This window comes from Lissotriton helveticus, chromosome 1_1 (genome assembly GCF_964261635.1).
Source record: "Lissotriton helveticus chromosome 1_1, aLisHel1.1, whole genome shotgun sequence".
Lineage (NCBI taxonomy): Eukaryota > Metazoa > Chordata > Amphibia > Caudata > Salamandridae > Lissotriton > Lissotriton helveticus.
Genome location: NC_136057.1, coordinates 12,464,073 through 12,477,984, shown reverse-complemented (window position 1 = coordinate 12,477,984; position 13,912 = coordinate 12,464,073). Strand labels below are relative to the sequence as shown.

The 13,912-nt window shown below is 46.9% G+C and overlaps 1 protein-coding gene across 1 annotated transcript in view; it reads left to right on the top strand.

Moving 5' to 3' along the window:
• Positions 1-13,912, top strand: part of LOC144766812 (arylsulfatase A-like) — a 72,339-nt gene that overhangs the window by 11,512 nt on the left and 46,915 nt on the right. The window contains exon 2 of the mRNA XM_078650541.1: positions 11,363-11,603. Within this exon, the coding sequence (XP_078506667.1) occupies positions 11,363-11,603 (241 nt within the window). The remainder of the gene's footprint in view (positions 1-11,362; positions 11,604-13,912) is intronic.

Below are 13,912 nucleotides of genomic sequence, written 5' to 3'. Positions count from 1 at the left end.
TTATTGGGGAGTGATTTTTTTCCAGTTGCGCTGGGGTTGTGATTCCCTTCTTGGTCCAGGCCTCGTTGTACATCACCTTCCCTTGGTATTGGACTCTTGTATTAAACCCGATTGATTCCCAGTTGGTTCCTCTGATCCGTTGTCCCATTTGCTTGTCTACTCGTAGCAGGGCTGTTTTGGTGTGCTTGATGATGGGGTCATGTCTTTCGGGGTGTTTGTTCGCTGTGAGCATTGCTATTGGGTTTAGTCCTCTCAGGATGTTCCTTTCGATTATTAGCCACTCCGGTATGTAGTCCTGCGTGTTGGTAATCCAGACCTCTCCTTGTTTGGCTAGGCAGGCAGACTGGAAGTTCTTAAAGTTCATAATGTTCAGTCCCCCGAGTCCTTTGTTGAGCCTCAGTTTTTGTAGGCTTATTCTAGGCTTCTTGCCCTTCCATATGAACCTGTTTATTAGTTTGTCGAGCTTTTTGTGGAAGTCTTCTGTCACCTATGGAGGTCTAAGGCTGGACACAGGCACCTATCCAGTCACCCCTAGCTCCCACCCCACCAGTGACAGGGAGTGGGGGCCCGTGGTTAGGGCTACGGGCAGAGGGGAGGGTCGTCGGGGTGTTTAAGGCAAAGAATGTGTAGGCAGCCAATGTCCTGTCTTCTAACAATACACAATTGAATGCAGCTGAGGTGCAATGAGGTGACCCCACCCCCAAGCTCGCCCCCCTCACACCAACTGTCCTTTCCCTGGAAAACCTTTCCACCAATAGAACTGTGGAAACCTGTTGAATTGCTACACTGTTTGGCATCTTTAGTTGAGTTATTGACCTTGGAAGGATGGATGGCTGAGCGGGCCACTATGACGCGCAGCTCTTCACCTGCGCAGCCGCAGAAGTATCTATTCTCGACCTACCCAGCCGTGCCAATCGGTGCCACCCTGCGCCCCCAGGCCCCCGGCCCCACGCGCGGTGAGGCCTCCGGGTTTGTGCTGGGTCGGCTTTCTGCAGCCACCCTTCCCTTGTTATGTTATGTTATTTATATTTTTATAGCGCGCTGATACCCCAGCAAAGGGGCGTCCAGGCGCTCAGACAGGTACTGTAACATAACATGCGGAATAAAAGAAAACTATTCAGAAGCGGAGAACAGGAACGTTTTAATAGTACGCCTAAAAATGGACAAGTCATTCAAGGCTCGGGCATGCACTGGAAGCGAGTTCCATAGTCCCGCAGCCAACACCCGAAAAGAGCGACCACCCATTCGGCTAAGTTTGAACCGAGGGCAAATCGCCAGATGCAAGGCCTCAGATCTAAGAGATCTCAGAGGAATGTAAGGAGTCAGTAAATTAATCAGAGCCGGTGGGGAGGAAAGTTTCCAAATTTTAAAAGCCAGACAGAGTGCTTTAAACTTAATCCTCTGTCTAACCGGCAACCAATGGAGAGAAGAGATAGTGCCGAAGACAGAGCAGTATTTGGGAAGACCAACAATGGCCCGCGCCGCAGCATTTTGCACCCTCTGGAGTCTGGCTACCTCGGCCTGGTTAACCCCTAGCATCAGCGCACTTCCGTAGTCCAGCCGAGATAGTATAGAGGCTTGGACTACGAGCTGCCGGGTAGGGGGGTCAAAATATTTAAGGACCGGCCTTATGCCTCGCAGTAAACCGTAGCATGTGGCTGCAACCTTCTTCGTATGCCCAATGAAGGTGAGCGCCGGATCCAGCCAGATCCCTAAATTTTTCACCTCTGTAGCCGGTATGGGAGTAACACCCAGTTCTGGTGGCCACCACTGATCTCCCCATAGCTCAGCATGTTTTCCTAGGACCATCACTTCAGTCTTAGTAGCATTCAATTGTAGACAATTGGTACGAAGCCAGTTGGCTACTGCTACGAGTCCAGCTCGGAATCTGGGAGCCTCTACATCAGGGTCTCCACTCAGTGTCACCGCTAGCTGTGTGTCGTCAGCATATGAGGTCATTGTCAGACCCCACTGTTTGACGACCACCGCTAGCGGTTTCACATATAAGTTGAACAGAGTGGGACTCAACGAGGAGCCCTGTGGGACTCCCAGATCCAAGGGATGGATAGTGGACTGGCAAGGTGGTATAGCCACTTTGAAGGTTCGATCTGATAGAAAAGATCGAAACCACTGAAGAGCGCTTCCCGTGACTCCGGCTTCCTCAAGGCGTTGAGTCAATATGCAGTGGGAAACAGTATCGAAGGCAGCGCTCAGATCTAATAAAAGGAGCGCTGCCGTACGCCCGGAGTCAAGCACCAGGCGTAAATGCTCGATAATGTGGAGCAGGGCGGTCTCGGTACTGTGTCCAGGACGGAAGATGGTCAGATAGAATGGAATTAACATGAGCGTCGGTGACTTTAGCAGTCCAGGGCAAAAGAGATATGGGGCGATAGTTCTCAGGCAGGAGCGGATCTAAATTGGCCTTTTTCAGAACTGGGGTGACCACCGCCTGCTTCCAAGAGGAAGGGACTATTCCGGTTGACAGAGACAAGTTAATAAGGGACAATATCGGGCCACGGCACAGTGGAGAGAGCAAACTAATGAGGGCTGGCTTCAGCGGATCCAGGGGAGAACCTGATTTGATCTTAAGGCTTAGTTTGTTAAAAGCCTCCAGAGACAAGTCAGGAAGGAAGGCCAAAGTCTCGTGACCCACGGAAATAGGGTCAGCTAACATTGGGTCCGGCCGACACACGTCAAACCCCCTGTATATGTTCTGCACTTTCTCCAAGAAAAATACTGCCAGATTCTCGCAGTGGGAGTCAGTGCAGATCTCTGCCGAGGTAGCTCTCTTATTCGTAAGGTCTTTTAAAACCTTAAATATAAGTTTGGAGGGATTAGTGCTGGCTTGGAATTCCCGAGCATAATAATCGGCCCGAGTTCTGCATATTGCTCTATGATAAGCTCCTAGTTGGGCAAAATATGCAGTTTTCAGAGCCGGATCATAAGATCTCCTCCAGTTCCTCTCTGCCTTCCGGCAAGATTTTTTTTGCTCGGCAAGGGGCTCATTGTACCATGGGCTAGGAGTTTTAAAATGGCCTTTCGACCAGCGCAATGGTATGAGGAAATCAAGAGCAGCAGTAATCCAGGAGGAAAACATTTGGTAGCCATGCTCCACACTCAGAAGAGGGCTCAAGGGATTCTGCTCTAATAGCCTGTAGAAATCCTCCAATTTAAGCTTGTGCCAGTGCCGTTTAAGAACCAGCCTATCCACCGGTTTGAATGGCTTATCGTGGATAAAACAAGACACTTCCACCAGCAAATGATCAGTCCATCCTACCGATATCGGGTCAGATGGGTTGGTGTGTGTGCACAGGGTGCAGTGGCACCGGGCAGGCCGGCTGCTGAGAAGGCTTGTGCATTCACACACTGCTAATATCAGACGTGTGTTTGCAGTCCATGATGGTTTGTGTGTGAAGAGGGCGAGGGTGGCAGAGAAAGGGGCTTGGAAAGACGCAGCTGTAAGAACAAATCTTTAGGGCGTGTTTATCAAAAGAAGAAAGTGTTTGCTAAAGGGCGTGGTGTTCTTGGAAACTTATGCAGGGAGGCGCTTTCTTTTACTCAAGAACGGTGGGATTTTTGCTTTATCCACGTGGAGTTCACGAAGTTTGTCAAGTTAAAAATAACACCCACCGAGATACATATTTGCGGGAGACGCCCCCCCCCCCCACCACACACACACTCAAAAAAGACTTTGAGCAGGACTTTCACAAACCTTCTCTCACTACAAACTGACTGCCTTTTCAAAGAGTCCTGGAGGGAAGTTTGCTGACGATCACCAACCCAGATGGAAACATCTCTAACAAGCATTGGCTGTGCCAATAGGTCTCACATGTGCGAGAGTTGGAGCTATTGGTGTTGTGTAGTGGGATTGTGTGCTATGAACTGTAAATATGCGCAGTGGTTGTAGTTTAATTATGTGTTGTGTTTCTTTTTGTGGTATGATGTGGTGTTTTGTGGTGTATATAGTATGTATGTAGTGCGCTGTGTAATTGTGGTGTTTATTTTATTTATGTGGTTTGTTCCCAAATGATTGTATTTTAGAATGTAAGTGCATGCATTTCTAATAATGTGGTATGGAATTGTGTGGCATTTAGTGAAATTCTGCTATTTGGAATTGTGTGATGACGAGGAGTGTATTTAAGTGTAATGTTGCTGTGTGGCAGTTGATGGTGTTTTAGAGTGTAGTGTGAAGAGTATAGTGTCATATATGGTATTTGTAGCAGTATAGTGTTAAGATTATAATGTGGTGGTGCTCAGTGGTGCTGAGCAATACTGAAGTGGTGGTGCTGAGTAATGCTGACTTGGTGCTGAGTAATGCTGATGTGGTGGTGGTGCTGAGTAATGCCGATGTGGTGGTGGTGCTGAGTGATGCCGACGTGGTGGTGGTGCTGAGTAATGCTGACGTGATAGTGGTGTTGAGCAATGCTGACATGGTGGTGGTGCTGAGTAATGCTGACGTGGTGGTGGTGCTGAGCAATGCTGAGGTGGTGGTGTTGAGTATTGCTGACGTGGTGCTGAGTAATGCTGACGTGGTGCTGAGCAATGCTGAGGTGGTGGTGCTGAGTAATGCTGAGGTGGTGCTGAGTAATGCTGACGTGGTGGTGCTGAGCTGGTTCTTCGTGGTGTTGACTTGATGTGCTTTAGAAGTGTGTGGTTGATGCTGAGGTGGTGCTTGTGGTGTGCACCTCTAACGATCTGTAGGCGTCCTTGAGTGCAGGAAGTGCGTGGTGTGCACCTCTAATGATCTGTAGGCGTCCGTGAGTTCCAGAAGCTTGTGGTGTGCGCCTCTAAGGATCTGTAGGCGTCCGTGAGTGCAGGAAGCTTGTGGTGTGCGCCTCCAACGATCTGTAGGCGTCCATGAGTGCAGGAAGCTTGTGGTGTGCGCCTCTAACGATCTGTAGGCGTCCGTGAGTGCAGGAAGCTTGTGGTGTGCTCCTCTAACGATCTGTAGGCGTCCGTGAGTGCAGGAAGCTTGTGGTGTGCACCTCTAACGATCTGTAGGCGTCCGTGAGTGCAGGAAGCTTGTGGTGTGCGCCTCTAACGATCTGTAGGCGTCCGTGAGTGCAGGAAGCTTGTGGTGTGTGCCTTTAACGATCTGTAGGCATCCGTGAGTGCAGGAAGCTTGTGGTGTGCGCCTCTAACGATCTGTAGAAGTCCGTGAGTGCAGGAAGCTTGTAGTGTGCGCCTCTAACGATCTGTAGGCTTCCGTGAGTGCAGGAAGCTTGTGGTGTGCGCCTCTAACGATCTGTAGGCGTCGGTGAGTGGAGGAAGCTTGTGGTGTGCGCCTCTAACGATCTGTAGGCTTCCGTGAGTGCAGGAAGCTTGTGGTGTGCGCCTCTAACGATCTGTAGGCGTCCGTGAGTGCAGGAAGGTTGTGGTGTTCGCCTCTAACGATCTGTAGGCATCGGTGAGTGCAGGAAGCTTGTGGTGTGCGCCTCTAAGGATCTGTAGGCGTCAGTGAGTGCAGGAAGCTTGTGGTGTGCACCTCTAACGATCTGTAGGCGTCCGTGAGTGCAGGAAGCTTGTGGTGTGCGCCTCTAACGATCTGTAGGCATCGGTGAGTGCAGGAAGCTTGTGGTGTGCGCCTCTAACGATCTGTAGGCGTCCATGAGTGCAGGAAGCTTGTGGTGTGCGCCTCTAACGATCTGTAGGCGTCGGTGAGTGCAGGAAGCTTGTGGTGTGCGCCTCTAACGATCTCTAGGCTTCAGTGAGTGCAGGAAGCTTGTGGTGTGCGCCTCTAACGATCTGTAGGCGTCGGTGAGTGCAGGAAGCTTGTGGTGTGCGCCTCTAACGATCTGTAGGCATCGGTGAGTGCAGGAAGCTTGTGGTGTGCGCCTCTAAGGATCTGTAGGCATCGGTGAGTGCAGGAAGCTTGTGGTGTGCGCCTCTAACGATCTGTAGGCGTCCGTGAGTGCAGGAAGCTTGTGGTGTGCGCCTCTAACGATCTGTAGGCAATCGTGAGTGCAGGAAGCTTGTGGTGTGTGCCTCTAACGATCTGTAGGTGTCCGTGAGTGCAGGAAGCTTGTGGTGTGCGCCTCTAACGATCTGTAGGCAATCGTGAGTGCAGGAAGCTTGTGGTGTGTGCCTCTAACGATCTGTAGGCGTCGTTGAGTGCAGGAAGCTTGTGGTGTGCGCCTCTAGCGATCTGTAGGTGTCCGTGAGTGCAAGAAGCTTGTGGTGTGCGCCTCTAACGATCTGTAGGCGTCGGTGAGTGCAGGAAGCTTGCAGTACAAAGCCGGCTGGAACCCAAAGATAGCACTTAAATCCTGCGTCATGTCACAGTGGGTCTGTCTCATTTGGTCCGCCCTCCCAAAACATACAAAGAACTGTGAACACTCCACAGTAAACTGTGTGTAACATCCCTAAGGGGCTGGCTGCCTTACGAAGCTTCACTGCAACCTTCGACTCCTCCCCGAAGGGCCCATTAGCAAGTTGAAAAATTTGGTTTGACAACAAAACCGTCCTCAACCGTGAAACTGTTGGTGCAAAAAGCGGTGTTAGAGACTTTAATTAAAACATCCTTAAAGTTAAAAAAAAGCCCGATCACACCTAACTGGCAAGCCCTATTATTTTTTAAAAATGAAGTAATTTAGGTTGCATTTACAAATGTTTACTTTGCATTAAATGAAACAGGTTAGATGGGCTGGGGAGAGGTCACCTTGCAGCCATGATGTAACCCCGTAACAACGTTTTTTAGGTCTTCCCTGGGCAGTGCATGCTCAGCGAGACATGCTGTGTTCAGGTAGGGCCTTGAAGCTCCGTCCATAGTTTTCATTGGCTTGTGTCGTTTATTTATTTATTTAGTATTTTGTAGAGCGCGCAGCTACCTCCGACGGAGGTGTCCCGGCGCTGAAGACATTATCTCAGGAGGGTCGGGGGAGAGTGAAGAGTGAGGAGGGTTTAGATCTGGGAAAAGAACCAGGTCTTTAGTTTTCTTCGGAACAGGGGTTCTGATGTCAGGAATCTTAACTCTTGTGGGCAGCTGATTCCAGAGTTTGGAGGTGACAACTGCAAGGGCCCTTCCTCCCGTGCGAGCAAGACGAAAACGGGGGCATATCATGAGGCGGAGATGGTTGGATCTGAGATTACGTGGTGCCTGGAAAACTTCATTCTGCGCCGTAGATATGTAGGGCCTCGGTCATTAAGGGCTCTGAAAGCCAGAGTTAAGGCTTTGAATTGGATCCGCAGTCTTACTGGGAGCCAGTGGAGTTTGATTAAGTGGGGTGAAATGGAGTGACGATAAGGGATGTTATTAAAACAGCCCGGCTGCTGCGTTCTGGACTCTCTGTAGTTGGTTAATGAGGTAGGAAGGAGCACCTACATACAGGCTATTAGCATAGTCTAGGTGGGAAGTAATCAGGGCATGGACTACTGTTTTTCGAGAGTCTAGTGGTAAGTAGGGGATGATTTCTTTTAACATTCGTAGCTTCCCGAAGCAGGCAGAGGTAACTTTTCTGATTTGGGTTTTACAGGAGAGAGAGGTGTCGAATTGAAAGCCTAGGTTTCGGGCGACTGGGACTGGTGCTGGGGGCGGGTTGAGTTCGGTCGGCCACCAGATATTAGGAGGTAAGGGTGATTTCTGATTAAAAAATAAGACCTCAGTCTTGTCAGTATTGAGCTTTAGGTTGTTCTCAGACATCCATGAGGCGATCCTCAGCATGCAATGGCGAAAGTTGTCGAAAGATTTTTCAGTGTGGTTTTTGAAGGGGAACACCAGTTGGGTGTCGTCGGCGTAGCAGGTAACTTTGACGCCACAGGATTCGACAACCTTTGCCAGCGGCTTGAGGTACACATTGAAGAGGAGCGGGCTAAGGGAGGAGCCCTGTGGAACTCCCCAAATCAACGGTTTTTTGGCAGAGAGAAAGGATCCCAGCATCACTTGTTGGGTTCTGTTAGTGAGAAATGATTTTACCCATAAGAGGGGAGGCCCGCCGATACATATCTCTTGCAGGCGAGTCAGTAGTATGTCATGCGAGATGGTATCGAATGCAGCGGATAGGTCGAGGAGGACCAACATGGCCTCCTCTCCCCTATCCGTGCATTCACGGATTTACTCGGATACTTCATGGCTTGTGTCGTTGGCATTGTAAACTCTGGCTGTTCATTGGTCAATAGGCTTAATAGTCCCTCCTTCGTTCCACCTTGTGTCATTTTGTAACTTCGCATTGCAACACCCCCGTTACCTGTGTTGTCACTCGGTAGGCTTTAATTATAGCCTCCGAGCACAATTTTCTCAAACAGCTTTGTCCTGCCTGCTGTTGCAGACAGGACGCGCTCTCTCCTAACGTTTTTTTATTTTTACACCACGGGCACCCAACACATTTGCAATGCAATAGATCTCGCATTTGCAAGAGTTTAAGCTATTGGCATTGTAAATGGCAAAGCCTTGTATGTATCTGTTTATAAAAACAACACATAAATAAAAGGCTTTCCATTTACAATGCCAAGAGCTGAAACTCTAGTAAATGCAAGGGCTATTGCATTGCAAATGCTTGTTTAAGCAAGGTTCCAACTTAATTTCACTGTTCTCGGGATATTGCATTCCCAGAATTTCTTCCTGAGCCCTCCTCTGTAGAGGAGGAGATGCCTCACACTCAGGAATTGCTTAGAGCTTCTTCTGCGTAATTTGATCAGAGCGGCTTCGTTACGCAAAGTGGATGCGTTATTGATTACTCTTAGCATGCAGATTTAGGGTTCTCCACCCTATCCAGTTATTTTATTTATGCATTTATTTAAAAGGTTTTATATAGCGCTGGCTGGCCCCTAGGGAATCAGAGCGCTTTACAAGGTAACATCAAGATGAGCATTATATTACAATCCAGCTGGATTGGGTGCACTGCTATCATGTGTCGTGACTTCGCCCAGTCTCCAGTTCCTTCAGTTCTTGGGGGTGGATCCACTAGAGGGTTGTCAGCCTATGGGGCTTCTTTCAGAGGGGCTCCTTTGAGAGACTTCTGCTGTGCAGACCCTTGGAAAACACCGCATACTTTGTGTCCACTTATCGAGTTCAGTTGGGTGAACTTCTTCTGGAGACCATGTGTTCTCTGCTGTTTGAGACACATCATTTACTGTAAGTCATTGGAGAAGTTATCCTATGTTAAATATGTTCATTTGGATTCATCATGTGTTGGTGTGATTATCTGCTATAGGGCTTTACAGTAAATCATAATTGCCTAGGCATTATCTTGCAGGAGAGGACTGGTTTAGGGAAGATGGACAAGGGTTGTAACCCCTGCGGGTCTCCAAGAGACTTTTTTCACTTAGAGCATTCTATTCTCATGGGGCGGAATCTTCTAATAGCCTTATAGCCCGCAGCGGAAGGTCGTGGCCATTAACCACATGCGCGTGGCGGGTTTTCCCGCTGTGCGCTGAGAATCGCAGAATCCCGCGGTTCATGACGAGCTCAGCTCGTCATCAGCGTACGAGAGGTGTTCGTCATCAGGGTGGAAGGGGTTAAAGGCCCACTCTCCTGTTATACCGCCTTCAGCGCGTTCCTATAGCACAGGAGTTTATGCAATATAGTGGTAGAAGTTTGTAGGAGTTCACGCGGTCTTGAGCGGATGGTTGTAGTAAACAAGAGTACTCTATGACATGTATACAGGGACCGGGCGAGTGCTAGAACTGTTGGCAGATAAGATTGAACGCGATCTTCGTAACTTGTTGACCGGCTGGTCAGAGCTGCTGTTGTGGGCAGAGCAAGCATTTTATTATTTTTGTGAGTCCCAGTTTTGAGTTCTCATCTTGTCCGGGAGTCCAGGATGGTCTGATAGGAAAAAGCTAGTTATTAGCCAATCTTGTAAATTTCAGATGGTGGCTCCATAATTCGACAGCCTGCTCTAAGAAAGACATACTGCTGACTGTAAGGTGGAATGATTAATGATGGGGCTAAACTGGAAAGTTAACTCCTTAATTGGACATATTGGTTAATTTTCATACGGGGAACTTGCAACCTTTTTTACACAGATAATTTTTAACATTCTCCCACGTTTTTGGGCCTGACTCATAAGGCTAACTTATACTTTTTGAGTAATTTAAACTTTTGAGTGTGTTTTCACATTTTTTCTTGTTCAGAAAATCAGAGTACCAATGACTAAACTCCAGCATGACACATGCCAACCAGTGGTACTGTAACATCCTCCCATACAAAATATTAGCAATAGGGAATTAAAAGAAAATACATAGAAAATATTATTAAGTTAAATTATTTAACATAGTTAAAAAAAATTAGATACATTTAATTTATTATATTTATAAATATATAATATATATTTGTATATATATTATATATATAAAAATAGCACTAAGTGATTGCTTAATTTTAACATTGTTGAATATCTAGTTTGAATTTAAAAATATTGTAAAACTATTTTCTGATTAAGTTATAATTGCATTACTTTTAATTAATTGTGTATATCAATTGGAATAATTATTCATGCATAAAATGTTTTCTGTTTAGATGGAAATGATTTTTTTAAATATAACTTCAGAAAAGTATTTTACATAAATTTAATACATATCTATTAAATACAGATGTTTTTCAAATTTATATTGATAGTGCTTAGCATTTTTATTTTGTTGTACAATTTGTACAACTATATACAATTAATGTACTTTCAAATTTGTTATAAAACTATTTTTTAATATTTATTTTGGAGTTAAATAATTGTTTTACATTTTCTCTATACTTTACCATAGGGAGACTCTTAAGTAATTTACACATGTAATTTACTCTTACACTTTTGAGTAGCTTCACACTTGTATTTTGTGAATAGTCAAAAGTTATAAACTTACTCAAAAGTATAAAAGGATTTAACACATGTAAATGACTCAAAGCTGTAAGTTACCTTTGTGAATTGCCCTTGCAGTTTGTCAATGAACCCTAGGCCCTTCAATCTGGTGGAGACTTGTACATTACACTGTTGGAGTAAATTTAAACATTTTGGGACGATTCACAAAAGTAATCTGAGACAAAATCCTAACTTTACGACTTTTGGTATTCACAAAAGGGATTTAGTAGTAGTAAAGTTAGGATTCCTTTCTTTACTGCTACTAAACTGAGACAAAATCCTAACTTTACGACTTTCAGAATTCACAAAAGGGATTTAGTAGTAGTAAAGTTAGGATTCCTTTCTTTACTGCTACTAAACTGAGACAAAATCCTAACTTTACGACTTTCAGAATTCACAAAAGGGATTTAGTAGTAGTAAAGTTAGGATTCCTAACTTTACTACAACTACTAAATGCCTTTTCTGAATACCAAAAGTCGTAATGTTAGGATTTTGTCTGATTACTTGTGTGAATTGGGCCAAGCAAATAATGTACCCACAATTCAGGGGTAATGATGTCTCTCTTCTCCTTGCAGGGCAGCGCTGCTCACTGGCCGCTATCAGACCCGCTCCGGGGTCTATCCGAGTGTGTTTGACCCAGGATCCATCGGTGGCCTCCCGCTCAAGGAGATCACCATCGCGGAACTTCTGAAGACACGTGGGTACGCCACAGCCATGGTAGGGAAGTGGCACCTTGGCCTCGGTGCCAACGGGACCTTCTTGCCCATCCACCAAGGCTTCGACCAGTTCCTGGGAGTCCCGTACTCCCATGACCAGGTAGGCAGGAAATTCATATCAGAAGGTTCTGGGGAATGGGGGGGAGAGAGGGATGGAGGAAGAAACAGAAAAACAAGAAACACCTGCATCACACTTTACACACCAGGGCCAGATTTATCAAGATTTGAAGCACCAATATTCAGCAAGGGAACATGTTGCACTGCGTCAAATGGAGCGGGCAGGAATGCGCCATTTTTACTGACCTATGACACATTCCCGTTTCCTCTCTGCACTGTGGCACTGGTAGCTGCCACGCACTAATGCCCACAGTGCTCAGTGCTGACCCCATTGGCTAGTTTACTTCATGTTATACAGACAGTAGTTAGGTGATAACAGTGCTCTGTGCAGACCCCATTGGCTGGTTTATTTCATGTAATACAGACATGGTTGGGTGATAACAGTGCTTTGCACTGACCCCATTGGCTGGTTTGCTTCATGCTCTACAGAGAGAGGTTGGGTGATAATAGTGCTCTGTGCAGACTTCATTGATGGGTTTACGTCATCTTCTAAAGTTTGTGGTTGGGTAGTATCAGTGGTTGGCTAGATTGCTTCATGTTCTACAGACAGGGGTTGGGTGGTATCAGTGCTCTCTTCAGACCCCATTGGCTGATTAACGACAATTCTATAGACAGGGGTTGGTGGTAGCCGTTCTCTGTGAAGATCCCAATGGCTGGTTTACATGATGTTCTACAGACAGGGGTTGGGTGATAACAGTGCTCTGTGCAGTCCAAATTTGTGGGTGTACATCATGTTCTAAAGATAGGGGTTGGATGATAACATTGCTCTATGAATACCCCATTAGCTAGCTTATTTCATGTTCTAAAGTCAAAGGTTGGGTGGTAACAGTGCTTTGTGCTGACCCCAATTTCTGGTTTACTTCATGTTCTACAGACAGGTGTTGGGTGATGACAGTGCTCTGTGGAGACCCCATTGGCTTGTTCATTTCATGTTCTATAGACAGGGGTTGGGTGTGAACAATGCTCTCTCCAGACCCCATTGGCTGGTTCACTTCATGTTCTATAGACAGGGGTTGGGTGTGAACAATGCTCTCTCCATGCCCCATTGGCTGGATTATTTCATGTAATACAGACAAGGGGTGGGTGATAACAGTGCTCCATGCAGACTCTATTGGCTGCTTTATTTCATGTTCTTCAGATTGGAGTTGGGTAAAAACAGTTCTCTGTGTGGACCCCATTGGCTGGTTTAGTTCAAGTCTTACATACAAGGGTTGGATGATAACAATGCTCTATGCAGACCCCATTGGATGATTTACTTCATGGTCTACAGACAGGTGTCGAGTGTGAACAATGCTCTGTGCAGACCCCCTTGGCTGGTTTATTTCATATAATACAGACAAGAACTATTTGATAACAGTGTTCTGCGCAGATCCCATTTATTCTTCAGACATAGATTGGGTGGTAACAGTGCTCTGCGCAGACCCAATTTGCTGCTGGGTGATAACAGTGCTCTATGAAGACCGTATCCCCTTGCATGCTTCGGATGCCCCACCCCAGGCTGTCCGACGTCATGGTGGGCGTGTGAGGAGGACGGCCAGGGGCCGTCCTAATCCCACCCACAATTCAAATCACCCGCACAGCGTGAAATTGTGCACCGCATGCAAGGGGCTATTGGCTAGTTTATTTCATGTTCTAAAGACAAGTGGAGTGGAGAAGTGTGGCTCAATTGTTAGAGCGGCAGACCCTGATGCAGAGGTCTGGCCTGGACCAGGGTTCAATTCCCACCTCGGCGGGTCTTGGGCTCAATTTGCCCCGGACCTGATAATTCTCGCCTCGGTGCCTATTCTAATCATGGAGTCCCACTCTGCAACTCTGGGCAATAGCTCGCTTAATCTCCACAACGGCCCCCACAGTGCTGGGATGCCTGGCTTTACCTTGGGGGTGCCCAGGAGTGGACACTTCACAGGGAAAGGCCAGGAAGGGTTCCACAGCAGTATGTGTACAGCGCCTTGAGACCCCTTTGGGGGTGATATGTGCGCTATATAAGCACTACATTTACATTTTACATTTACAAGGGGCTCTGAGCAGATCCCATTGGCTGTTTTTTGCATGTTCTACAAACAGGGGTTGGGAGATAACAGTTTTCTGTGAAGACCACATTGACTGGTTTGCTTCATGTTCTATACACAAGGGTTGGGTGAAAACAATGCTTTGTGTAGACCCCATTGGCCACAGACAAGGGTTGGATAATAACAGTGTTCTGTGTGGAACCCATTGGCTGTTTTACTTCATATTCTACAGACAGGGGTTGGGTGAAAGCAGTGCTCTGTGCGTACCCCATTGAATGGTTTA